The sequence below is a fragment of the Monodelphis domestica genome, chromosome 1 (assembly GCF_027887165.1).
Source record: "Monodelphis domestica isolate mMonDom1 chromosome 1, mMonDom1.pri, whole genome shotgun sequence".
Taxonomy (NCBI): Eukaryota; Metazoa; Chordata; class Mammalia; order Didelphimorphia; family Didelphidae; genus Monodelphis; species Monodelphis domestica.
In genome coordinates this window covers 283,457,633-283,484,496 of record NC_077227.1, presented here as the reverse complement: position 1 = coordinate 283,484,496, position 26,864 = coordinate 283,457,633, and the positions used below count along the sequence as shown (strand labels likewise).

At 39.1% G+C, this 26,864-nt stretch overlaps 1 protein-coding gene across 1 annotated transcript; it reads right to left on the bottom strand.

Annotated features, from left to right (window-relative positions):
- Window positions 1-313: 313 nt before the first annotated feature.
- On the bottom strand, window positions 314-13,313 carry LRR1 (leucine rich repeat protein 1). The gene is made up of 4 exons (XM_007473121.3): window positions 12,843-13,313; window positions 10,404-10,502; window positions 4,059-4,786; window positions 314-2,729 (listed from the first exon to the last, which is right to left on the bottom strand). Exons 1-4 carry the CDS (start codon window positions 13,032-13,034, stop codon window positions 2,477-2,479), a joined length of 1,272 nt encoding a protein of 423 aa, XP_007473183.2. The 5' UTR covers window positions 13,035-13,313; the 3' UTR covers window positions 314-2,476.
- Window positions 13,314-26,864: the final 13,551 nt, after the last annotated feature.

Sequence of the window (26,864 nt, the reverse complement as noted above, 5' to 3'; positions counted from 1 at the left end):
TGTCAGTATCACTGGATTTCAAAGGACATGGGGCCCTTTACATACAAGAAGTCTGTAAATGTAGAAGGTACAAAGGCTTTGAGTGTAAGATTTTAAAAATTTGATTCCTGGATAGGGAGTTATTTCAGTCTATTAATTAGGAGTGACATAGGAGGTACCAGGACCAAAGCTGCATTTTAAGATCAATTTGATAATTGGACTACACTACAGATGCACTACAGTGGGTAGAGAATTAAGGGAAGAAGACCAAACAGCAGTGCTTACCTTTATGCCAGGAACTGTGAAGTGCTATAGATAGAAAGTCAGGCAAAAATTTCATTGTCTCCCATAGGGACATATTTTAATGGGGGTAAAAGCAGACAAGTATAAACACATAAAATACATGTAGTATATAAATAGGAGGCAATTCCTGAGGAAAGGTACTAACAGCAGGAGGGGACCAAGGAAATCAGAAAAGGACTTTTTCAGAGGGTGCAATTTGAGCTAAGACTTGAAGGGCTTGCACCAGAGTTCTGGCTATATGAATGGAGAGAGGGGACTATAGGACAATGATGGCGAACCTATGTCACAGGTGCCAAGGATGGAAGGATGTTACAAACAGTACTCATTATGGACATGCGGTCACCCTCCCCTTCCCCTCTCCATGGTGCCTGAAGATATTTTTTCACATCACCTACCCCTCTGCCTAGCAGCCCAATGGGAGTGCACAGGGAGTAAAGTGGGTAGCTCACAGGCAGTAGAGCTGGAGCAAAGTGGAGCACTCTGGCCACTCCCCTCCCCTTCCTCACTTTACCCACCCCTCCACCCAGCAGCCCAATGGGAACACTTTTTCCCTTCCCAGCTTGGGAAGGGGGGGGGCAGTATGCCCTGTAACTTGGGGGGGGGGGGGGAGACACAATACAAAGTCTGGGGTGTATGGTGGGATAGGGCCCAGCACTCAGTCTCTAAAAGGTTTGCCATTACTGCTATAGGACATATAGGAAAAGTGGAAGCAACAAAGATTGGTAATGGCTTGGATATATGGAATAAGTGTAGGAATATGCATTTGTTTTGATTAGTTTTGCTGTATTTTGTTCCTTCTTTCTTATTGACATCCTGGAAAAGTATATGCTTTTAGAAGATCTCCCTCAGCTAGAGATATATTGGGAAACACACTCAATGTAAAAACAATGTATCAATAAAAATGTAAGAAAAAAGAAATTGTTTTGACTTTCTCAATGAACTTAAAAATTTACTGGTAAGAGATCATATAACTTGCTAATGCAAATTGTAGTGAAACACATAAACATAAACTAATTTCATTTTCATTTTAGTAGCACTATAATAACTGAACTTGCAGAATAACTCTATATTTTAGAATAAGTAAAAATATGATGTGGTTACAGTATAATGGTATTTGGAGGGGAAAAAAACCCAAACTGAAAAAGGAAATATTTAAGTACACAGTGGTTAGCATTCTTAGTGATGCTTAGTCTTCCAAAGAAAGTGTTAGCAAATGTTATTTTCACAAAATGAAACCACTATGTAAAATAAAACTGCAAATATTTATTCCCAGAGAAAACACTCTAAGCCAGTGTAATAGTACATGTAGAAATTCATAATTTTACTGTACAGCTGACTTCAGAAGAAGTAGAGTGGGCAGAAAGGGAGTGTTTCTACAGAAACAGATCTTAAGATCACCTAGAGTTGACCAGTCCTTTTCTATCATTATTACAATGCTTCCACTCTACTCATCATGGAATGAGCTAAACACATGTGGACCTAAAATGATTTAGAACATTAAGCTAAAATTAACAACAAAACCAAATGAGATATTTATTTAAAAAGTTAACAAAGGTTTGAAAATAACTCAAAAATTCTATTCCTCATATCAAGATACTTTACAAGGTAAAAAATAAATATCTAAAGCTTAAGAATCATGTCAAGGACAAGATGAATGTGAAACTGAGGGTGAATCTAAGTAATAAGACATGTAATAGGAGTTTTGAGTGAAAATACATAACAGTGCTTTCTACTCCACACCTAGTCATTATCACACATTCAAATAATATTCCTGAAGAGTTAAAGCTAGTCACATTTAGAATTCTTTATGTAGTGTGTTTCACTTGACATTTTTTCACTACACTTAGAACTCATGTAGTTCTCTTTTAAAAGCATTTTGCTCTATTCATAAAAAGTTGTTACAGAATCTAACAACATCTAAGAAAGTAACATATTGCTATATGACATGTAAGTGTTCAAACCAAAATAGGTGTGATCAACCAACTCAAATTGACTCAAGAATTAAGCTTTAGGCTAAAATTAAACTCATTATAAAAGCCAATTTAGAATTTTACTTCAAAGTTAGGAAAATACATTTTTTCTTTTTTAATCTGACATTAGTTAACCTATTTGTGATATATATTACACTTACAATTGAATTCATGTAAGGAAGTATAAAATAGATTTAATCTCTGGACAAAATTTTATAAGTCTATTACCTATTACTTTTTGTTGATCTATCCAAGAATTGCGAATAACACGTTAATGAACAAAAGTAACAGAGAATGGGTGCTTCAGTACCACCCATATTATCTACTAGCACCACAGTGTGAGCAACATAGTGAAGATTCATAGTAATAGTTGCTTGAATAAAAGAGCTTAGACAGGATTTTCCACATTCACAGGATTTTGATGTATCCAAATCTTGACAAAGATGAAAAGGAATGATATGAGAAGCATAGGGAATTCTGTTGGAAAGGTAGATTTAAAAAATGTTATTAAAAAAAGGTTCAGATATGATAAGTCATAAAGGTTTGACTTGCAATGAGATTCTACAAACCAAACACAGTCATAACTGTCATAATAATGCAAAGGTTGTTCAATAGTTCATAAGTGAATAAAAAAAATAAAATAAAATAAACTGAAAAGTTCCCTAACTTGTTAAGCTAGAAAGCTAAGTCAGAAATCTATTCTTTCTCCTCTGTGTTTTCCCTCTACTCTCATAGGTTTTAATGCTTTCATAAAGGAACTTAAATGTAATATAAATCAGGAAAACTTACTATGTCTACTTTAATAGCTGAGGAAGTAGGGCTGCTCTTAACTTGTCCCAGATTTAACAAATGTTAAGATATTTGGCAAGGAGTTTCTTCCTAATACCTGAATTCATCTCTATGTCAATTTACTGGACTATTTTGTTTATATTTATGGAGAGAATATGTAAAATTTCCCCCATAGTTTAAGTAAATAAATTAGATAAGGCTAGTTAACTAATATAAAGATATAGCAGCTATATATATATGTTGGGTCTGGAGTCAAGAAGATCCAAGTTCAAAAAGATCAAAGTTCAAATGTAACCTCAAACATTAGTCAATGTGTGACTTGGGACAAGTCACTTAACCCTGTGTCTCAGTTTCTTTAACTGGCAAACAAGCTGGAGAAGTAAATGGCAAACCATTCCAGTTTTCTATGCCAAGAAAACCCCAAATGGGGTCATAAAGAGTTAAGATACTGAAACAAATGAAAGACAACAATTACTAATGTTTCAATCATTTCTAGTTCTCTTAAGATTAAAATGCACCTCTAAATCTTTTTTTTTTAAATAAGAGCTATCATCAAGTTAACCCTTCCCTTTAAAAAAAGGGACTGCACCTAAGTCATTCATCTGACCAATTTCTTTTTCTAAGCTTGTGTTCCGACTCCATTTCAATGAACTGTTTGTCTTTCCTATTGTGCATTTGCCTCTATTAAAACTTCATTTTATTCTTTCCTCCAACCATTTCCCTAATTTGGAAAATTTGTTCTGAATTCTCCAATAATTAATTCTACTTAAATTAAAACAAAAACAAACACAAAAACCCAAAGGAAACATTCTTTTGCCTCATTCAAATCAATGAATAAATAAGATACTGCTACAGGTCAAAAAGTAGTATAGTGAACTACTGATTATCTTTCTAGCATCACCCTTTTCCTAGTTAATATATTACCTATCTCACTGACAAGACAAGAACAACAACAAATACCATCACCAATATTTTATAATTTTCAAAAAAACACCAACTATATTAAGAAATTCTTACCTATAATTTAATACAGCCCGTGCAGAAGTTTCTAATAATGTTAATGGTATCGTCAACTGTATATTAGGAACTAGGAGATTAGGTTGTTCAAAAACATTTCCAAAAAGATCCAAGTACTCAAGGGATAACTTTTTGAAACTACTGGGCAAAAATGGAAGCTTGTTTCGAGCAGCTGACAAAAATCGCAGGTTACTCAGTTGGCCTATCTTGAATGGAAAACGTATCAATTCATTGTCATCAAGTTTCAAATATATGAGTTCCTGGAGTTGACAAAACTGCAAAGGGAGAGCTTTAATTTTGTTCTGGCTGAGATCCAAACTCTGAAGAGACTTCTGGAGTGTGGAAGAACATAAAACTTCACTGAACGTCTCCAAATGATTGTCATTCAGGATAAGCTCTTGAAGGTTGACAAGGTCCCCAATTGTTGCTGGTAGTTTTTTTATATGGTTGTGACTCAAGTCTAATTTCTTAAGCTTTTTGAGGCAAAGCATTCGCATATCAATTCGAGCAAGTCTACAATAGGAAGCCTGAAGATGTTCTAAGGAATAAGGGAAATTCTTGGTTAAGGGATAATCTTTTTTGGATGTAATGACCATTTTAGTTTTTGGTTTTTCAACTTCTGAAGTCTTCAGTGGTGCCAGAGTTAAAAGTGGTAATGTTTCAACTGCACAGCCTTGGTGAGCCAGCCTCACAGCAGACAGGAAATTCTTTAAGTTACTGGAATTGGCCTACAAAACACATACATAAAAGCAAAATGAACTGAAAAATTTCAGTATAAAAATTCTTGCACCTATGCTAGTACTTCTTGTAACATTTTACAAAGGTATCCAAAGTTGGGCATATATAGAAAAATGTCTGAAGAAATTAAATTTCCTGCTATTTTAATATAAGGTACTATTAAAAGCTAGAAGAAATGTGGATAAAACAGTACTATACCCTCCAAAAGTTAAAACTTTAATCTGTTAGTATTAGACCTGGACCCCATCAACTGGAATTCAAGGCAGCAGGTACCATTAAAAAAAAATATCAACAAAGTTCTATAGAAGTTCTGAAGAGTTAGATATCATTATATTGAAGAAATCACAGGTCTAAACAACCCATACCCCTAAAAAAATATAGATACTTATCTAGTATTCTATTCTCAGATGTTCCCTCTACATTTCCCTCAGGATCAGCCTAGAGATATTATCTCAAAAAGGTGGTATCAAATAGAATGACAGGAAAAAGGAATGGGCTGTTAGAGAAATCAAACATATTTTTTTTTTAAATGTGGTATTACTGCCAAATAAAAAGTCAAGTCAAGAGATAGTGGTTCTGAAAAGAAAGTAACCACTGATTTGGCATGTTACATAAGGTGTCATAGGGACATCTAGACAGATGCAGATGAAAATGAAGGACCTAAGTTCAAGAGTTGAAACCAGAAAAAAGATTTGGGAGTGACTAGAATAAATCACAAGAGCAAATGAGGTCACTATAGGAGTTCATAGAGAAATGAGAACTGAGGATAGAACACTGGGCCATATATTTTACAATATTTTGGAGGGACCAGATTTGTGATTCCAACAGTATATGGAACACCGTGGTAAAGAAACTTCATCTAACAAGGAGAATGGCAAATGTTCTCTAACTTATAACATCTCTGAGTTGCTTAGGGCACTGAGAAGGGTCATACTTGTGATCTGGTGAAGGAGTTAAGGACAGTTTTTTTCTAACTAGCAGGAAGACTTCCCCCAATCCCCTTGTTATTTTAGTTATTTTAGTCATGTCTGACTCTGAACCTTTTTTGAGGGGTGGGGGTGGGGTGTTGTCTCTTGGCTAAGATATGGGTGTGGTTTACCATATCCTTCTCTGGCTCATTTTACAGAGGAAGAACTGAAAGGTTAATGACTTGTCCAGGACCACACAACTGTATCTGAGGTCTAATTTGAACTTGGGTCTTTCTGACTCTAGGCGTGGCATTCCATTCACTGTGTGACCTAGCTGTCCCAGTTCAGTATAATATGTCCAGTATAACACTCCAGGAGTGAAATAATGGGGAAAAAAACCCCTGAAAACATAGGAATAAAATACACACAAGATCTCAAGATCAGGAAGGAGAATATCAAGAAAAGAGTGGTCAATAACATAAAAGGTTGATATCTAAATCAAGGAACAAGTAGCCCAAAAAAAGGACTGGAACTTCTGGATCATGGAATTAGGATGTTAATGACAACTGTTAAAATTTGTTTCAGAGGTGATTAGGGAAAATCAGATTGCAAGGAATTATATATTCAATGGATGGTAAGACAGTAAGTAATGTAACTACTCCTTTAAGAAGTTTGTTAGTAAAAGTTAAAAAAGAGGCAGAATCAAGATGTTGAGAAATGCATGCAGTAAGTAACACAGTAAGCTTCCCACTAAACTCAACCAAACAGATCTAGAAAATGCACGAAACCCATGTTGGTGAACCTATGGTATGCATGCCAGAAGGGGACATTGAGAGCCCTCTCTGTGGGCATGCATGCGGTCACCACAGCACAGATATCACCAGTTTGTTACTGGAAAGCCAGAGGAATGTGAGGCAGGGCTGCTCCCCCTTCTCTTCTCCATGCAGTTTGGGCATTCAGTCTCTAAAAGGTTCGCCATCATTGCACTAGATTGAATCCTGATGATGAAATTCAAGAAAAAGTCACTTTTCTAGTCCAAAGTTAGGGGAGGATAAGAGAAGCCTCTAGACCAGTGATGGTGAACCTATGGCATGGGTACCAAAGATGGCACACAAAGCACTCTCTATAGGTACTCAGTCACCCTCCCTCCCCACCCCCCAGAGTTCATTATTATAAATGCAGAGGGACTTGTGTGGAGCTGTTCCCCACCCCTCTGCCCAGCAGCCCATTGGGAGCACACAGGTGGTAAGGTGGGTGGTTCACAGATGGTAGTCTCTACACTCCCTGAGGACATTCCTCACTTCACCTGCCCCTTTGTCCAGAAGCCCAATGGGAGCACTTTCTCCTTTCCCTGTGTGTGGTGTACCCAGCATGTGGTGGGGAAGGCACAGCACAAGGAAGGGGGGAAAGGGGAGAAGCAGGCATGACACTTGGTTGGGGGGACAGCACTGTCTCTAAAAGGTTCACCAACCCTGGGGCTGGAGTCTGGTAAAGAAGAAACCATTGCAGGTACACTCCAATGAAAGGATGTTTCCCAAGGTCAGAGGAGATGCAAGGCACCACATGGCAATACACCTGTTGTGAACTGGGAGCTTTGCCAGGCACAAATGACCCAGTGACAGAACATAAATCCAGGGGTAGTGTTCCAAATGAGCAGCAGTCAGCTGCAGGCCCTAGACTAAGAGGAGTAAGTTTAGAAGCAGTGTGACTCTTACACCAGGAACAAAGCAGGATCCAACTTCTAGCCAAATATGAAATCTATAGAGGAATAACCAAGGCAGGAATCCCAAACAATGGGAAAGATTATGGTTCTTTCATTATGAAGTTGCAGAGCTTCACAGCTGTCTGACAGGGGTTGAGTCCAGCCTCACTCTGCTGGTTCAAAAAACAGATTAGGAACTTGCAGAGTTCAGACCAAGGGGGCAACAATCAAATTTTGCCCTGGACTAGACCACTGTGGGAGCATAAAGAGCTTCAGGTTCCCAGTCTGACTACCCTAAGATATGGAAATAATATAACACTCAGTACTTGAAGAAAGCAGCAACAGAACTAGCCTAAAGAACTCTCCTAAAGAAGTGCACCAAAACTGACCCCAATATTAAGACCAAAGTAGGCTGGGAGAATGAATGACAAAAAAAGTAATCTCACTACAAAAATGTATTATGGTGACAGGAATGCTCAAGACAAACAGCTTGGGCACAAATTTGACTAGAATTACTAGAAGAGTAAAGTTAAAAAAAGATCTAAAATGTTTTCATAAATCAGAGCACTAGAGGAAAAATTAGAAAAGAAATGAGAGCTATATGTAAGAATTAGAAAAGGACCCAAAGAAAGAACTGTTGGTAGTCAGATACAGATCAAAGTATACTTATCTTTTCATTAATTTATTTATGGTTTTATTTGGGGGTTTTGGTTTTATGAGTATTCTCTAACAACAATGACCAATATGGAAAGTTTGCATGGTAAAAGGTGTATAACTCAGATCAAATTGCTTACCGTCTAAGAGTGGGGATTGGAAGGGAAACCATTTGGATCTTATGATTTTGGAAAATGTATGCTGAAAATTATTACATGCATCTTTGAATAATAATTTTAAAAAGAATTAGACAGGTAATGAACAGTCTGGCACAAGAGATAGAAAACTTTGCCCAAGCAAGAAAATCCTGTAAAATTAGAATGGACCAAATATAAACCAATGACTCTATGAGGCAACAAGATATATGAAACAGACCACAAAGAAATTAAGACTGCCTAAACGCCAACCCATGAACAAAAAAAAGAACCTAGACATTCAATTTCAAGAAATTTTAAAAGAAAACTGTCCAGATCTCTTGGAACCGGAAGACAAAATTGAAATAGAAAAAAAAAAAACCATTAATTCCCTTCCTGAAAGAAATTCCAAATTGAAAACTACTAGAAATATAATAGCCAAGATCTAGAACTTCCAGGTCAAAGAAAAAATAATGCAAGCAGTAAAAAAAGAAAATTCAAGTACTGAAGAATTACAGTCAGGCTTACACATGACTTAGCAGCCAGACTACTATACTATTTCAGAAGGCAAAGGGTATATGATTACAGTAAAGAATAACATCCACCAAAGCTGAGTATACTCTTAAATGAGGGGAAAAACAGGCCTTTCATGAAATAGAGGATCCCAAGCATTCCTGACAAAAAGACCAGACCTATATAGAAACTTTTAGTACAAAGGAGTTACCAAAACAAACAAACAAATAAATGAATGAATAAATAAATAAATAAATGAATAAATAAATAAATAAAATAAGCAGAACCATAATCAAGAAAGACTAAAAAAGGATAAATTGCTTACATTTAATACAGGGAGAAGATATGTTTTCCTCTAAAAGCTATCATCAGGAGAGCTCAGTGGATAGAGAGCCAGGCCTGGAGATGGGAGGTCCTGGGTTCAAAACTAGCCTGAGACATTTCCTATGAGACCCTGGACAAGTCACTTAACCCCAATTGTCTAGACTTTGCTACTCTTCTGCTGCCTTAGAACTGATACTTAGAAGAATCAATTCTAGGACAGAAAGTAATCCAAAAAATAAATAAAAGGTAATCATCAGGGGGCCATAGAGGAATTGTGATAAACAGAAGTTCTGGGAGGATTTCTGTTATCTTGATCTTAAAAGAATGGAAAGAGAGGGGAAGAAGACAGAGTGGTTGGGGTAAGGCAAAAGAGGAAGATTAGAAAAAGTTATCTTACATAATCAAGATGTTCAGCAAACATCTATACAAACAAGAAGGATGGTGGAAACATCTGATAGATACACAATTGGATATAGAATATGTGACTTAATAGGAAAATAGGGAAAGGGTGCAGGGGAAATTAGAGGGAAGATATATTAAAGGAACAATCATTCCTAAGCAAATCAAATTCTAAAAATGCACACAAATATTTATGGCTATTTTTGAGCAAAGAATGAGACTGAGGAGATGCCCATAAATTGAGGAATGGCTGGACAAGTTATGATATATAAATAAATGAATAAGTGATGGGATACAATTGTGCTGCAAAACAAATTTGAAAGAATTAGAACTCTGATCACTGCAATAACAACCATGTTTCTAAGAGGACTAATGATAAAACATGCTACTCACCTCCTAATAGAAAGGTGAAGGACTCACCAGAATGAGTATTTTTTTTAACATTATCAATTCAGAAATTTGTTTTCCTTGACTATACATTTTTGTTACAGGGGTTTTGTTTTTCTTTCATTATAAAGTGAGGGTAGGGCTGGGAGAAAGAGAAGATGGATTTTTGTTGATTGAAAACATTTTTTTTTAAAGAAAAGAAGAAAAAATCCAAGGAATTAAAATAAGTAAATCATAATCCTCTTTAGGATTGGTAATATAAACTGATTTATTCTATCTAAATAATAGCTCTTGCTTTGGAAATCAGAAAATAAGTTTTAATTCTAGTTTGAGCACAGGATCATAGAGAGGAACCTTATCAGTCATCTAGTTCAACCTTCTCACTTTACAGATAAGGAAACTGAGCCCCACAGAAGTTGCATATCAGAAGGCTATAGAGGAAGCAAAGTACAACCACAAGAAAAAAAGTCTTAATCTTTTTACCCAATAAACTGAAAATTCCTGTTTTCCTTAGATTGTTCCCTTACCCCCTAAATTTTCTAATTCTGGTAGGTCAAATTTTCAAAAGAAACTTCTGACACAATACCTTACTAAGACAGACATCCACGGCAGGTTCCTTTAATCGAACAGTGGCTTTCCCCTCTTCCACAAATTTAGTAAAAAATTGTTCAATATTTTCCTTTAGCTGTTTGAAACAAATAAAAGTAGCAAAGTTAAAAAAAACAATTCTGAGAAAAATGAAAGTCCATTTTAACTTTCTCTTAATCTGACACTATTTGGGCACTATTATTTTGAAGTTTTAATGATTCTTTTTAAGCTCTTTTTAAAAAAAGCCCTTATCTTCTATCTTAAAATTAATAATATGTATTAAATCTGAGACAAAAGAGTGATAAGGGTTAGGCAATAGGGGTTGTAACTTGCTCAGGGTCACACAGCTTAGGAAGTATGCACGAAGCTACTCCCTGTTATCATTCTTAATGTAAAGAATTCAAATGCCAGGCCTAGAGAGGGAAAGTTTTGAGTTCAAATTTGACCTCAAAAACTTCCAAGCTGTGTGACCCTGGCAAGCCACTTAACTTCAATTGCCTACCCTTTACCATTTTTCTCTCTTGAAACCAATACTTAATATTCCAAAATAAAAGGTAAGGATTAAAAAAAAAGAATTCAATCTCAAAATTCAAAACTAACTTTCTGAAGATTTCATACCTGTTGTAAAATTCGCCCAAGGGAGTTATATACATACCTTAAGTCAGGCCTAATCAATCCAGAAGAACATCTGGTTTACTACCACATATTCTTTTGAAGTAAACATTAACAAATGTATGGGCAAATTTATCCCAAAGCATACAAAGACTAGCAAAAGTTCAACTACTAAGGACTCCTTACAGAGCTAAAGAATAGCCTATATAGGTGGAGGAATATTCAGTGTTTATGGGTAAGCTTAGTCAATATAATAAAAATGATGCTACTAATAAAATTAATTTACACTTTTAATATTACAAATTTTCAAGGGGTCACTTCACAGAGCTTGTTAAAACTTATCTGATAAATTAATTTGAAAAATTTAATACTACCAAATAGAACAAATTAATCTTGTGTTTTCACTGTGGAAATTACAATAATATAGTTAGAAATGAGAGATCTCAATAAGTGAATTCAAATTTAGCATTTACAAGATTAAGTAGGATTTTTATAGGGAGAGGGAAGAACCTTAGGAACATGAAAAGGTTGCTTGGAAAGAATAATTGAGATTTAGATTCTAGTTCTGGCTTTGTCACTAACGGTGTGATTGGAGGCAAATTATTTAATGCCTCTGGGTTTCAGTTTTTTCATCTGTTAAGAGAAGATTATACTAGATTATACAAATCTTTCCTTCTATAAAAATGATTCTACCACATAGTGTAAAATTTCCATAGCTCTCAAGGTCCTTAATAAAAGTTTAGGGGCTCTGAATGGGATAGCCACCATTAGCATTCTATCTATTCAAATAAAACTGTTTTTTCACTGTAGAGATCTGAATAAAGTCATCTAACTCAACCTGGACTAGTACGGTGAAAATCAAGGGCAGGGCACTATGTAGTTTTGGCATCTTGTTTCTTACTTTTAAAGAATAAAGCCTGTAAACCTTCAGAATTATTTTAAGTTGGTAGAGAGTAGCATCAAATCTTGAATGTTAACTTTAACATTATGGTGATAAAGCTTCTGGCATTAGGTTACTTTGTAATAGAATTACAGCCTGTAGGAGAATCCAGCTTTTTCCCTTTGGTGAATCAACTACAGTATTTTAGAAAACAATTATGTATTGGTGACCAAATATTTCGGTACATAAATACAGCATCAAAAAGTCAAATTAAGTTATAGGAATTTATATTCAAGAAAAAGTAAAAGCAACTCACTGCATTACTACATCGACTTTAACTTCCAATAAACCCCAAGACAAGCAGAGCTGATATTTACTTGTGTAAACGTACTTAAATCCCCCTAAAAGAATGTACTATCCTTGACCTTCATTTTTGTGTGTGCCAAGTAACCCCCTCGATGTTTAACACTAACGGAGTACAGAAAGCTCGGCTGGAAGTGAAAAGCAGCCCTGCCTCACCACCGCTGCACTAAACCTCACAGTTATGGCCGTATTTTGGCATCGGTTGGCCTGCAATTTCAAATGCTTCACTCCCCAAGTTTTGAGAGGGTGATCCTATTCCTAGCAACTGGACCAACAAGTGGCCAAACATCCAGCCAAAGCAAACCTGCAGATAAAACATGTGGAGACGACTTCGCGTTGGAGTGGGAGGGGACGACACTTGCGAGTTCTCGGCTTTTCAAAAAGCAGAGGGTTCGGGGTTGGGGGTGGAGGAGTTGCTCTTCCTCGGCGTCCGTGGGGATCCACACAGATAGTGCGGGCCCTCGGGGCTTCCCTACCCTTCAAGGCCTATAATCCTCTCTCACGGAGGGGCGAGGAGGCTCCCTATCCCTCCTGCGGGCCGACATTGCTTACGGGGCTGCGAGGAGTGTGGGAGACGCTCACCTTGTACCTGCTCCCAGTCTTGTCCTTCAGGGTGTGTATGACTAGGTGGGCGGTCCCAGACTGAGACTGGGGCAGCGTCTTGTCCGACGGCCGGCCCAAGGACAGCACTGCTCTGGTGCCTTTACCCCGACCCTTCAGGCCAAAGGTAGGAAGGTGGCGGTTAACCACCTCTACCTCACACTGGAGTTTCATCGCTTAAGACCTGGAAGAAGTACCGACACCGCCGCTAAAGCGCCGCAGCCCCTGGCAGCTGCTTTGAAAGCTTCTCTTCCCGCCGGCCACCGCCACTAAGGCCCTCTGCGCAGGATGCAAGGTGTCTAGACAACTGCCGTATTCATGAAGAAGTACATATGTCACATATATATTTACGGAGTGCGTAGTCTATATAATCTTTTTAATGTCTCCATTTGAATTTTTCTGTCTGAAGAGCTAATTGGTTTCAGGGGTTCATTTTACAGTAAAAAAATTTTTTGCCAAAAATGATTGAGAGCCAGTAATGAGGACCCCGATTTACGTCTCGTGCGCTTGCGCGCGTGGAGTTCGGGCCACTTCGGGGAAGGTTCCTCGAATTCCAGAGTTCTTCCGTCTTGGTCTTGCGTCCTTGGTCAATTTTGGTTTTTAACGTGGTCTTTTTTATGAAAGAGTTGTTAAATTTAGTAAAACGGAAACTCCAATTAGATGTTTACAAGATTAGAAAACGACCGTGGAGGTGTTAAGATATGAAAGCTTCTCGAGAACTGGATGAACTTATCGCAAAAATGACATTAACTGGAGCGAGTGTGTGTTGTGTTGTTAGGGAGGACACAATATTGGGAGCGATGCTGATTTATTTCCCACATCTATCCTTTCTTTTACAAAGAGGAGCCCAAGAAAGTATCACAAGAGGCTTGGGAAGAGTTAGCTTACTAGGGAGAACTCCAAGAACTGTATATATGAGTTTTGACTTCTTTCCAGATCTAAGTCAGGGATCTTGTTATCTGTATTTGTTTGGGGTGGCTGGGGAAGAATGATAAGAGGTGTCAGCAGAAAAGCAAGCTTTTGTATAGTTTCCCCACACCACTCTCAGGCACATTGAGGCAACGACTGTTCAGCAAAAAGGTCCTGTTGGATTTAGAGTCCAAAAAAAAAAGTACAGAAGGATGGAAAAGAGGTAGATAAATAAACAAATAATTATATGCTTGGTAGGAAAAAAAAAGGTAGGATTAATAAAAGGAATTGTGGGCAATATAAACATTAAACAGATCAATTCTTACTTTGTTTCAGTCTTTTTGCCCTAGTAGAAAGATCTTTCCACCCAGAAAAAATAGTCAACAGGAAATTGATACATAAGATAAGTGAGATGTTGAAAGTACCGTTAGCTTTGTTAAATTAAAGACATTTGGCACAAAGGAACTACATACTAGGTATTGAAAGAATAAGTTAACAAGCATTTAAATGTCTACTATGTGCCAGGCATTGTGCTAGATAGTACAGTGGATACAGAGGTAGGCCTGGAATAAGGAAGCTATAAATTCAAATGTAACCTCAGAAATTTTCTATGTGACCCTGGGCAAGTCCCTTAACCTCTGTGCCTCGGTTTCCTTATCTGTAAAAAAGGGATAATAAAAACAGTACCTACTTTTCAGGGTTGTGAGGAAACGAGATATTTGTAAAGCACTTTGCAAACCTTAAAGAGCTATGTAAATGATAGTAATATTGTGAAGGGTGGCTAGATAGCTCAGTAGAGATACAAAATATGGGGCCTGGAGTAGAAAAACCTGAGTTCAAATTTGGCCTAGGATACTTAATGCAATGTTTGGCAAATCACTTACCATGTATTTGCCTTAATCCACTGGAGAAGGAAATAGCAAACAACTCCAGAATCTTTACCAAAAAAATCCCCATGGACACTATGCTATGATCTCCACGCTATGGTCCATGGAGTCAGACACATCTCAAACTCAATATGCCAAAAACAAATCTTTTCACCATAGCCACCCTTTGTTTTTAACTTCCTTGTTTCTCTTCAGGACACTGACATAGTTTGAGTCACCCAGGTTCACAACTTTAGAGGCTTCCTTAACTTGTCTTTACACTCTGATATCTAATCAATTTGTAAATCCTGGCAATATCTCTTATCTTTTGCTCTAGAACTATTAGTACCAGTGATCTGCCTTGTCCATCCAAGACCACAGATGCAAGAATACATAGTGCTTCTTTTCTAAGTTTTGTGTTTGTTTTTTCCTGTTCTTAAGCAGAGGTATATTGGAAATAGTGACAATCTTGTGAGCTTTGGAAGATCAGAAAAGCAAGCTGCCAGAAGTTCTGGAGCAGGAATACATTCCACAGTTTGCTGACAATGAGCAATGAAAGGTGACAGTGCAGGATAAAGGAGTGACCTTCTTGACCCAGCAAAGCAGTAAATCAACTGTACATCTGATAAGCTGTTTTTTGCAAGCAAAGGGAGCAGCTTTATCCATGGACCCTGCCAGGTTTGGGAGTAAATTTGTTGAGACCAGTGCTTTGTAGCAATTGCTTTTAAATTTGACCTTACTCTTACCAGAGAGGGTAGTGTGCTCATAGTTTTGGAGGCATGTATTTGTATTTCTGTTCTTGCTATATCTTTTCAGTAAATATTCCTTTGTCAAGTCAAGTTAGCAAGAATTTATTAAGCACTTGTCATGTGCTAGGTACCTTGCAAAATTCTGAAGAAATAAATAAAAACAGAAAAAAAAAACCCTGCTTCAAGGTGTGTTAATTAAAATGTTTGGGAGCAAGGGAAATATATATATCAATTATGACCTCTGAAATATGTTTTCTACTGTGTCTTGGTTTTATATAAATAAAGATGGTCGCCAGGGAATATATTCCCAATTTATGAATATGCCCAAGCCAACTGGGTTTTATAGAGAAATTTAATTTATAATACACTGATTAATCAATAGAAAAAGAGAGAAAGTAAGAAAGGAATAAGAATGAATAAATCAGTCAGTTGGTTTTATCACTCACCCAAGATCTCTCTAGGTAAGGCTTCTCATGCCAACCTCAGGCTCCACCTTCAAGAGTCTCCTTTCAAGAAATGTTTCCAGAGAATTCTCCTCCTTCAGAGCCAGCCTTCTCTCCTGGTCCTCCAACAGAGCAACTTCCTCAGTCCTCCTTCAGAGCCACCTCGCTCAGAGCAAAACCTCCTCAGAGCAAAACCTCTTGAACCCCCCCAGTCCTCAGACCCCGCTATCTTTAAGGAAACCATCTAAGTTCCCTCCCCTCAGTTCTCACATCTACCAATCACTGTCCATGTCTTCCCTGTGCCAATGGTGGCTCTAGCTTAACCCAGGACCACCCAGAGGTCTGCCCCTTTGCACATGTCTGTTGAAGGTCATATTCTCAAATAATTAAATCTTGATCCTTGCTGCAGCCCTTCCTAAATCCTTTTACTCTGAGTAGGGTGGAGATTGTAGTTTCAAGACGAGGTTCTGTCATTCCAAGTATCTCTATTGTATCAATTCTAAAATCAATCATGACTCAAAGAACTTCCTGTTCTATGCTTAAGCATAGGTCAAAGCCCTTTCCATTGTTTAGCAAAAGGTTTCTGTCCTAAAGTAGTCTTATGTAGGGAGGAGAAGGATCCTCCCATGCCAAGGGGTTTCACATTCCAATAGAGTTCTTATTATCAGTAGGAATTTTTTTCCAGTATGAGATTTCCCAATGGGGAAATTTCCAACATTCATAAGTCTAAGAAATTTTAAGGTTTACAATGGAGCTCAGAGACCATGCAAACAACTATGTATATAGTATAGTGGTAGTCTCTCGGTGACCAAGAATGACAATTGTCTTTGTGCATTATCATCTATTGATGTACCCTCATGTGGCTTTGAAGTCCAAAGACTGAGGTGCAAAGTTTGTGGCACATGGGGCAAAGGACTCCAGTTGTTATGGGAGGTGCTTGGTGTTGGCGTTCACGCGCAGCAGCAAGACGTCCGACGTTGTTCATCTTCAAAGGTGGTGGCGGCATGGTTAATGTGGGTTTGCCAGCTGCTTCTGACAGAGGCAGCGAGTTCTAGTTGCTTTGGTGTAATGCCAGCCCACTTCAAGTTGGACTTTAGCTGATCCTTGAATCTTTTCTTTGGTTGACCTTGTTTCCTGAGTCCAGCTGACAGTTCACCTGTCTTGGTATTCGCTGTGGGTCCATGCAGATGACATGTCCAGACCATCGTAGCTGGGTTTTGAGGACCATGACTTCGATGCTGGTGGAGTTGGCTCTGTCGAGGACTTCCTGGTTGGTGATTCGGTCCTGCCATCGGATCCTCATGATTGGCCGGAGAGAGCGTTGGTGGAATTGCTCCACCTGTTTCATGTGCTTCCGGTACAGTGTCCATGTCTCGCAACCGTACAGGAGTGAGCTGAGGACTACTTCGTTATACACTTTGAGCTTCGTCTCAGTGCTTACACCTCTGTGTTGGAGGACTTTGCAGTGTAGCCACCCAAGTGCCTGGCTGGCCTTTTGGATCCTGGCATTAATCTCGTGGTCTAGGGACCCGTCGTCGGCGATGGTGCTGCCCAGGTACTTGAAAGTGTTGACGTTAGAAAGCTGTGTGCCGTCGATTGTAATGCACGGCTGGTTAGTGGGCCTCCCTGGTGCAGGTTGGAACAGCACCTCTGTTTTGCTGAGGCTGATAGGCCAAACAGTTTTGTTGCTGTAGAGAACAAACAAGATATATACAGAATAAACTGGAGATAACCTTACAGGGAAAACACAAACATTAAGAGGGACCAGGAAAAGCTTTTTGTAGAAAAGTCAAAAAAGCTGGGTGGAGACAAGGAGAAAGAATAATAATAATAGCAACTAGTATTTATATAGCACTTAAAAATATTAACTCATTTGTTCTTATGAGGAGACTGAGGCAGGCCAAGTTTAAATTATTTTCTCAGGGTTACATAGCTAGGAAGTATCTGAGACTGGATTTAAACTCAGGTCTGGCCTAACTTAAGGTCTAGCACTCTGTCCCACTGTGCCATCTAGCTGTCCAGCTGTAGGGGTCAGTATGAATATGTATGGAGTCTCTTGTATGAAGAACAAAAAGGAGACCAGTGTCACTAGAGGCTAGAGTACAAAGAGGATTAGAGCCTAGAGCAAGTATCCCTAGAATTACCCCCAGAATCTTGAGGGGGAGATATAAGCTGCCTTTTGAGAACTTGACATTGTGAATGTGAGTTAGGTTAAGGACCATCAGAATTGATAAAGGTTATGTATGTATAAGGGTGAATCACTTATCCTCTTCTATGGAGTGAAAAATTAATTTGTTATTCTCAATGCATTTTTGCATTTTGGTGTTTCTACTCCCACAGTTTATCCTCTGCTTAAGAATAGTGTTTTTTCTCATGGAGTTTTCTTGGCAAAGATACTGGATTGGTTTGCCATTTCCTTTTTTTTAACCCTTACCTTCCATCTTGGAGTCAATACTGTGTATTGGTTCCAAGGCAGAAGAGTGGTAAGGGCTAGGCAATGGGGGTCAAGTGACTTGCACAGGGTCACACAGCTAGGAAGTAGCTGAGGCCGGATTTAAACCTAGGACCTCCCGTCTCTAGGCCTGGTTCTCAATCCACTGAGCTACCCAGCTGCCCCCGCCATTTCCTTTTAAGTTCAAAATTTTTTTTCTAGATTACATGTTAGTCATATTGATACTTTTACATTCTATATTCTCTCCCTTCCTCTCTCCTCTCCCCCTTCCCCATGAATAATATAATACAATATGATACAGACTATCCTCAAATGACTTCATTGTGAGTGAAGGAAATAGTCACAGTGGAAGAGAGAGAGAGCATGATTTCTCTCTCTTTCCCCAAGGGAAGAAGTTCATCCACAAAAATAGTTAATAGAGGGGAGTAAATGGTATATAGGTTCCCCAAATTCTTTTGTTCCTTGGAGTCATCATTTAGCATGGTGGCACCCCCAGGAGTCAGTGGCCAGAGTTCAATCCTCTGTGCAGTCATGTAGTGCACAGCTCTGTGTCAAGGCCTACTATTGCATTGAACCCCTTTCCCTTGATTAAAGAGTAATCTTGACTCTTTGATAGTTCTGTGTTTTTTCCCAGTCAACACCCTCTTCCTCTTCTCTGCCTCATTTTATGTGTGGTCTGCTCTCCCTCCCCTCTCCCCTCATAATCTGTGCCTAGTATAACCTATATCAAGACTATTTACTATTTGGGGCAGGTGAGAGAATCTGAATCATAAAATGTCAGAAAACAATTGTCAAAAATTGTTTCTACTTGTAACTGAAAAAAATTACATTTAAATTAAAAAAAAAAAAGAAACTGTGCTTCTTTGAAGGCAGGGACTACCTTTCTTTCTGCTTGTTTTGTTTTTCCCATTGTTAGCATAGTGCCTGGCACTTGGTGCTCAGGACTGACTGATGGACTCAGGTTGAAGTAGCCCCAGAAAGACCAAAGATGGAAAAATTACCCCTGTCTGCATTTTTAGGGGACAGACCTGGTTTTTCCTTCCCTCCAGAAGGACAAGATATTTGGGGCAGATAACAAAATGCTTTCTGCTTAGTTTGGGTGGCAAGAGACAAAAGAGGAATTTTGTCTCTTCACTTGACTAAGTGAAGATAAACACTCCTTGGTTAACAGCCCCATCAGCCCCATCATAATCTAAGAATTGGTCACACACACACACCCCCATCTCAGACCCCACATTCCTGAGTTAAGGTTTGTTTGTTAGATAAGAACTCTGCAATGCATATAATTTGGTCTTTAATGTCAAACCAATGCAGTTTTCCATTAGGGAATTCTGTCCCAGCTGGTAGATTCATTTCTCTTTTATTAATAAATTATGGTTCCAATAATCAATATTCTAGGTGTTTGAATTCATTTGTGAAGTGTCCCACTTCAAGGTGTTATGGGCATGGAAGGATACCCTTTTAGGTTCGGGAAAGATACGTTTTGCAAGCATGCAATGACTCCAAACTTAGCTTAAAAACAAAAAGAGATTTATTAATTTAGAGAATAATGTTGAGAGTGGCCAGGAGGATAGCAAGGTGGAACAGCAAGATGGGGAGCAGTTCCTTGGGAGGACAGCATGAAAGGAAAGGCTGTTCCTCCATGGGGACAGCATGGATGGAGAGGCTGTCCCCCAGATGACATCAGTTCTGGGGTTTATATACTCTTTAGAAGCTATGTCCTGGTGTGGACTTGACCAGAATGTTAGTCCCTCAAGCATTTGGTGGAGTGGGGTGGTCATCTGACTGGGGTCTGCCTAGAGGCATAAAGATTCATTTCTTTGTCCACCTTAAATCTAGAGAACAAAAGAGGGTAAACATCTCAGGACCCTGGGTGGGGTCATTGGGTGTTTCTAGGTTAAGAGTCACAAGGATGAAAGGGCAAAGGAGTTTTCCCTGATAATAGTTGGCCTGGGTTTCTGGGGGTAGAGTGCCCATGTCAAAGGTAAATGAAAAAGCTACTTGAGATTCTCAGCTAAGAGGAAAAAAAAGAACAAAGCTTTGAATTTCTGGTGTTTTCTGAGGATATTTTGCCTAGCTTGCCATTTGGGGATTGGGCAGGACAACATGAAGATCACCTTGTGGAGGTTGTTAAACTGGAAAAAAAACACAGAATCATTAAATAGTCAGAAAAACCACGTCTTTAAGGAGAGGGATTCAGCTTAATTCCTCAAGGCCTCCTACAAACCCACACAGAGCCCCAAGTCTGGCTACTCTGGGCACCAACCCTTGGGAACACCAACACTAGAGGCTGTCAGTTCCAAAGAATAAAAGAAACTGGGGGACTTATATATGAGGACAGGAGAGTATGGTTGATTGGCTTTGCAATGGCTACAAAGAAGTTGAGGAGCCCTAGACAAGATTATCTGGGAGAGGTTGATGCTTTACAATGGATATAAAATGGAAAGATCCAACCAAGGGCTGGGCTACCTTGGGAAAGGACTTTGACACAAAGGGAGAAACTACAGGGACAAAAGGGTACTTAACACCTGATTGAATTAGCTTGCTCCACTGGAAACTCAACTGAGAAATGGAACCAGTTCAGAGACGCAGTGAAGGAAACATCAAAGGCAGTCCTAGGCCCAAAACAATGCAACCACCAGGACTGGTTCAATGAGAACAACACTGCTATTGAAGACCTATTGAGCAAGAAGAACAAAGCCTTTATGGAGTGGCAAAATAACCCAAACTCTGCTCCTAAAAAGGACAGATTCAAGTCTCTCCAAGCCACAGCACAGAGTGAGATCAGGAAGATGCAAGACCGATGGTGGGAAAAAAAGGCAGAAGAAATCCAGCGGTTTGCTGATACGAAAAACTACAAACAATTTTTCAGTGCCCTCAAGACTGTCTATGGGCCATCAAAACCCACCACCACTCCCTTGCTATCCTCTGACGGTGACACTCTCATAAAAGATAAAAAAGGCATCAGCAACAGGTGGAAAGAACACTTCAGTCAGCTTCTCACCCGACCCTCTTCAGTCGACCAAAGTGCCCTTGACCAGATCCCCCAAAACTGCACCATTGAACAACTTGGTGTCCCTCCTTCAATAGAGGAAGTCCAAAAATCCATTAAACAAATGAGTACAGGCAAGGCACCCGGTAAAGACGGGATCCCAACCGAGGTATACAAGGCCTTAAATGGAAAGGTGCTCCAGGCATTCCACATAGTGCTGACCAGCATATGGGAAGAGGAAGACATGCCCCCAGAACTCAGAGATGCCTCCATCGTGGCCCTATACAAGAACAAAGGCTCACGAGCAGCCTGTGACAACTACAGAGGCATCTCACTACTCTCTACTGCTGGAAAGATCCTCGCCCGTTTATACTCAACAGACTCCTGCCATCTGTTTCAGAGCAGAACCTGCCTGAATCACAATGTGGCTTCCGACCAGATCATAGCACCATCAACATGGTCTTCACAGTGAGGCAAATGCAGGAAAAATGCCTTGAGCAGAACCTGAGTCTCTACATTGTCTTCATAGACCTGACAAAGGCATTTGACACAGTGAACAGGGACTCTTGGTGGGTGATCCTCAGCAAGCTCAGTTGTCCAGCAAAATTTGTCAAACTGTTCCAGCTCTTTCATGTCGACATGACAGGGGAAGTCCTATCTGGTGGAGAGACTTCTGATCACTTCAACATCTCCAATGGTGTGAAACAAGGCTGTGTCCTCACTCTGGTACTATTCAACCTATTTTTCACCCAAGTATTAAGACATGCTGTGATGGATCTAGACCTGGGCGTCTGCATCAAATACCGACTGGATGGCTCACTATTTGACCTTCGCCGCCTGACTGCAAAAACAAAGACAACAGAGAGACTCATCCTGGAAGCTCTCTTTGCAGATGACTGTGCTCTCATGGCCCACCAAGAAAATCATCTTCAAACCATTGTGGACAGGTTCTCTACCCCAACAAAACTGTTTGGCCTGACTATCAGCCTCAGCAAAACAGAGGTGCTGTTCCAACCTGCACCAGGGAGGCCAACTAACCAGCCATGCATTACAATCGACGGCACACAGCTTTCTAATGTCAACACCTTCAAGTACCTGGGCAGCACCATTGCCAACAACGGGTCCCTAGACCACGAGATTAATGCCAGGATCCAAAAGGCCAGCCAGGCACTTGGGTGGCTACACTGCAATGTCCTCCAACACAGAGGTGTAAGCACTGAGACGAAGCTCAAAGTGTATAACGAAGTAGTCCTCAGCTCACTCCTGTACAGTTGTGAGACGTGGACACTGTACCGGAAGCACATGAAACAGCTGGAGCAATTCCACCAACGCTCCCTCCAGTCAATCATGAGGATCTGATGGCAGGACCGAATCACCAACCAGGAAGTCCTCGACAGAGCCAACTCCACCAGCATCGAAGTCATGGTCCTCAAAACCCAGCTACGATGGTCTGGACATGTCATCCACATGGACCCACAGCGAATACCAAGACAGGTATTCTATGGTGAACTGTCAGCTGGACTCAGGAAACAAGGCCAACCAAAGAAAAGATTCAAGGATCAGCTAAAGTCCAACTTGAAGTGGGCTGGCATTACACCAAAGCAACTAGAACTCGCTGCCTCTGTCAGAAGCAGCTGTTGAACCCACATTAACCATGCCGCCGCCACCTTTGAAGACGAGCAACGTCGACGTCTTGCCGCTGTGTGTGAACGCTGACACCAGGCCACAACCGCACCTCCCATAACAACTGGTGTCCCATGCCCCATGTGCCACAAACTTTGCGCCTCAGTCTTTGGACTTCAAAGCCGCATGAGGGTACACCGTAGATGAAACTACACAAAGACAATCGTCATACTCGATCACCGAGAGACTACCACTACACTACACTGCTCCACCTAAACTACTTTAAGGTATATTATTAAACCAATACTTGTGAAGTTGGACTTTCCTTCTGGGAGAAACTCTCATGAGACAAGGTCTGACTTGAGGTCTTCACCTTCAAGCTAACTAAACTGGTGAGGTTATCAGATCCTGCCTGGCTACAAGTTTGGGGGTTTCTAGATTCCACATTGACAAGGTATTTGGGCTAGTAATGCTGATTGTGAAGGTAAAGATTACAGAAAAGGTTGTAGCGAGAGGCAATGATTTTAAATATAGACTGGCTGCAGTAGACTTTACAAAGGACTGGGACAAAACCAATTATTTGTCCCAAGCACTAAAGACTACAACAAGGTGTAGATGAATTACTAAGATGTATTTGGTAGTCTCCATTTAGTGACTAAATGATTAGTGAATTTGACTCTCAGGTATATACAGAAGTCAATGTCTCTCAGAAGAATTAACAAGAATGTTGTTGCCATTCCTATTATGAAAAAGTAACTGGATTGGTACTAGTCTTTCAAGTATTGGATGTATCTTTACTTATACCCCTGATATTCTGATCTTAGAAGAAGAGTCAGAATATTCTGTTCTCCACTTTAGAATCCCCTTCTAACACTATCATATCTCCCTTTTTTAAATTAATTAAATTAAAAGTTAAGTCAATTAAAATTTTCCACCCAATTCAGATTAATGGTTGCTAATGTACATTGTTTCTTGGGTCAATCTCTCCATTTCCTGAGAGGTCAGCACCAGGCTCATCATCTTTCTTTCCTTTCCCAAACCTGCTCCTGTACTAAGTGACTAAACCATCTATATGGTTGCTTCCTTAAACTTCCTAGTTTCTCAATTACTGTCTCTTTAAAGTGACTTCCTCTTTCACTCCACCTGAGCTTCACATAGTTTTATGGGGTTCAGGTGTGTACCCTTGGGGTTGGGGAAGGATACCTTTTGCAAGAATGCAAGACTCCAAAACTTAGCTTAAAAACAAAAAGAGAAATTTATTAACTTAGGAGGTAATGTTGAGAATGGCCAGGAGGATAGCAAGGTGGAACAGCAAGATGGGGAGCAGTTCCTTGAGAGGACAGCATGAATGGAAAGGCTGTTCCCCCAGACAACATCAGTTCTGGGGGATTTTATACTTTTTACAACAGAGAGTGTTGGTGGGGTGATCATACTGGGGTCTGCCTGGGGACATAAAGATTCCTTAGTTTTAGGGAACAAACAGATGTCTGATAGGATGGAGTTGTAGCCTGGAGGTGCATCTTTCTGTCCATCTTAAATCTAGAGGATGATCAAAGGAAGATAATCATCTCAGGACCCTAGAGGGGTCATTGGGTATTTTTAGGCTCAGAGTCACGAGGATATAAGGGAGCAAGTGTTACAGATAAAAGAGTGGTTGCCTTAAACTGTGACCGAGAAAATATGGTTTCAAGATAGTGTCTTGCGTTAAATCAAAAATAAAGTGGTCGCCATGGGAAAAATTCCCAAATATGAAATACCCAAGTCAGCTGGGTTTTATAGAGATTTTAATTAATACGAATTAAGGAATTAATGAAAGGGAGAGAGAAAGTAAGAGGAAATAATGAGAAAAGGGCTAGGCCAGCCTAGGCTTAAGCCTTAAGAGAGAGATCAGTCGGTTTTTAATCCACTCACCACAAGATTTGTCCCAAGCAAGATTCTAGTGTTCAGAGAGACCCACCAGTTTAGTTCCTGAGCTCCACTTCATCTTCCAAGGCTGAAATTTTTTTCTTCAGAGGCCTTCTGATTCTCCTTTTAAAGAGAATTTTCTCCTATGTCACCTCCCCTAAGTTCTCACATCTACCAATCACAGTAGACGTTTTCACAGGACTGACCATTCTTAATTCACACATTCTTTAGTTCTCAACTTCTCTGGGTAGACTAAAACTTCTGAGTAAGTTCACACCTCTTTTCCCTTTGCAATTTTGCAAGTTGCCTGACCTTTTAGTGATTAATTTGACCTTCATAGGTACTTAGGACCTTTTTGTATTAGATCTAAAAATAGACTTAGCTTAAGGGCTTGGCCTCACTATAAGTATGATAAGTATGGGTTAAGTACTTTTTCATTGTTTAGTAGGGAGTTTACAATTTTATCTTCCCCTAAAGTATGCTTAAATATAGGTGGAGTAATGTTAGAGTTCTCACATTCCTGATCAAGTACCTTCATTGTTTAAAATGGGGAATGGTCTTAACCAAATGTTCTAAGGTAGAGTCTGAGAATTTTTAATATTCACAAGTCTGAAAAAATTTAAGATTCACACAAAGGAGTTTCCCTGATAATAGTTTGCCTGGGTTTCTGGGGGTACAGTGCCCATGTCAATAGGAATATTTATTTCTTTGATGTCATCACCTTTAAATGTTTTATTTCCTTAAAAAAAATCTGACATTCCCCTATTTAATTATGTCATTGCATTTGTAAATCTATTTCTCCCTGTTCTTTACCCACATAACATTATTTTTCTCTCATTGCAACATACAGCATGTCCCAAAAGTCATAGTGTAGTTTTAAGCCTTAGTATCATAACACTTTAATAAATTTAGAGCTTTAATAGATTAATATTGCACAAAGACTTTTGAAATACCCTGTATAATATCTCTTACTCTCAATACTTTATTAGTCTTGACTTCTCTTTCTTCTTTTTCGAATCTCAAGCCAATTCAACCATACACTGCTCCTTAATCTTGAATCCTTTGACCTCTTGTCCAATTTTTGGACAAGATTTTGACAAACCTCATATTTTGACAAACCTCAGCACTGGGTTACTCTTCCAAAATATATCTCTTCTGCCCTTATTCATATGCTGCTAATGAATATCATGAAGGGTTTCAGATATAATGAATCATGAAGATATTAAAAATGTATTCAAAAGTTGACTCTAATGAGCAAAGTGTTCATGGAGTAGACTTATGGATATATTTCCAATATTTCACAGGATTGACTTCTGAATCCTTAAATTTTGTGGAACTTAAAAATCAAGCCTCTACTGTTATTTGCAGTTTGGAAGGCTAGCAAGCAATTTATATAGTTCTTTGTTATGTTACTTTTCCTATTTCTTTTAATATTCACCTATTTTAAGCTCTAGTTACATATATATATATATATGCATACTTATGCATATGTATTTTTTGCATGCATATATCTTTATACCTATTTATGTCTTGTCCTTTCATCCTATACAGTTTGTTGCTGTTCCCTCTAAGTATACTTCTTTTTGCTGCCCAGCTAATAACAACAGTTTTTAAGAGTTACCAATGACCTCTTTTCTTATAGGGATACATATCATTTTAACTTATTGAGTCTCTTAAAAAATTTTTTTTGGTTTTCTTTTTTCCCCTCTTTTTTTAAATTACCTTTTGATGATTCTCTTGCTTGGACATCAAATTTTCTGTTCAGGTCTGGTCTTTTCTTTACGAATTCTTGGAATTCTTCTATTTTGTTGAATGACCATACTTTCCCCTGTAAGAATATAGTCAGTTTTGCTGCGTAGTTGATTCTTGGTTGTAGACCTAGTTCCCTTGCTTTCCGGAATATCGTATTCCATTCCTTTCTTTTTTTCAGTGTGGATGCAGCCAGATCCTGAGTATATCCTCACTGTGGTTCCTTGGTATCTGAATGACTTCTTCTTGGCAGCTTGTAATATCTTTTCTTTGGTCTGATAGTCCTTGAATTTGGCTATAACATTCCTGGGTATTG

Excerpts from the sequence above, each read along its gene's own strand:
- LRR1 (XM_007473121.3), bottom strand. The coding sequence starts at position 13,034 with ATGAAACTCCAGTGTGAGGTAGAGGTGGTTAACCGCCACCTTCCTACC. Across the intron at positions 4,787-10,403 it reads TGGATGTCTGTCTTAGTAAG|GCCAATTCCAGTAACTTAAA; the intron begins GTATTGTGTCAG and ends TGTGTTTTGTAG. Across the intron at positions 2,730-4,058 it reads CGGGCTGTATTAAATTATAG|AATTCCCTATGCTTCTCATA; the intron begins GTAAGAATTTCT and ends CCTTTCCAACAG.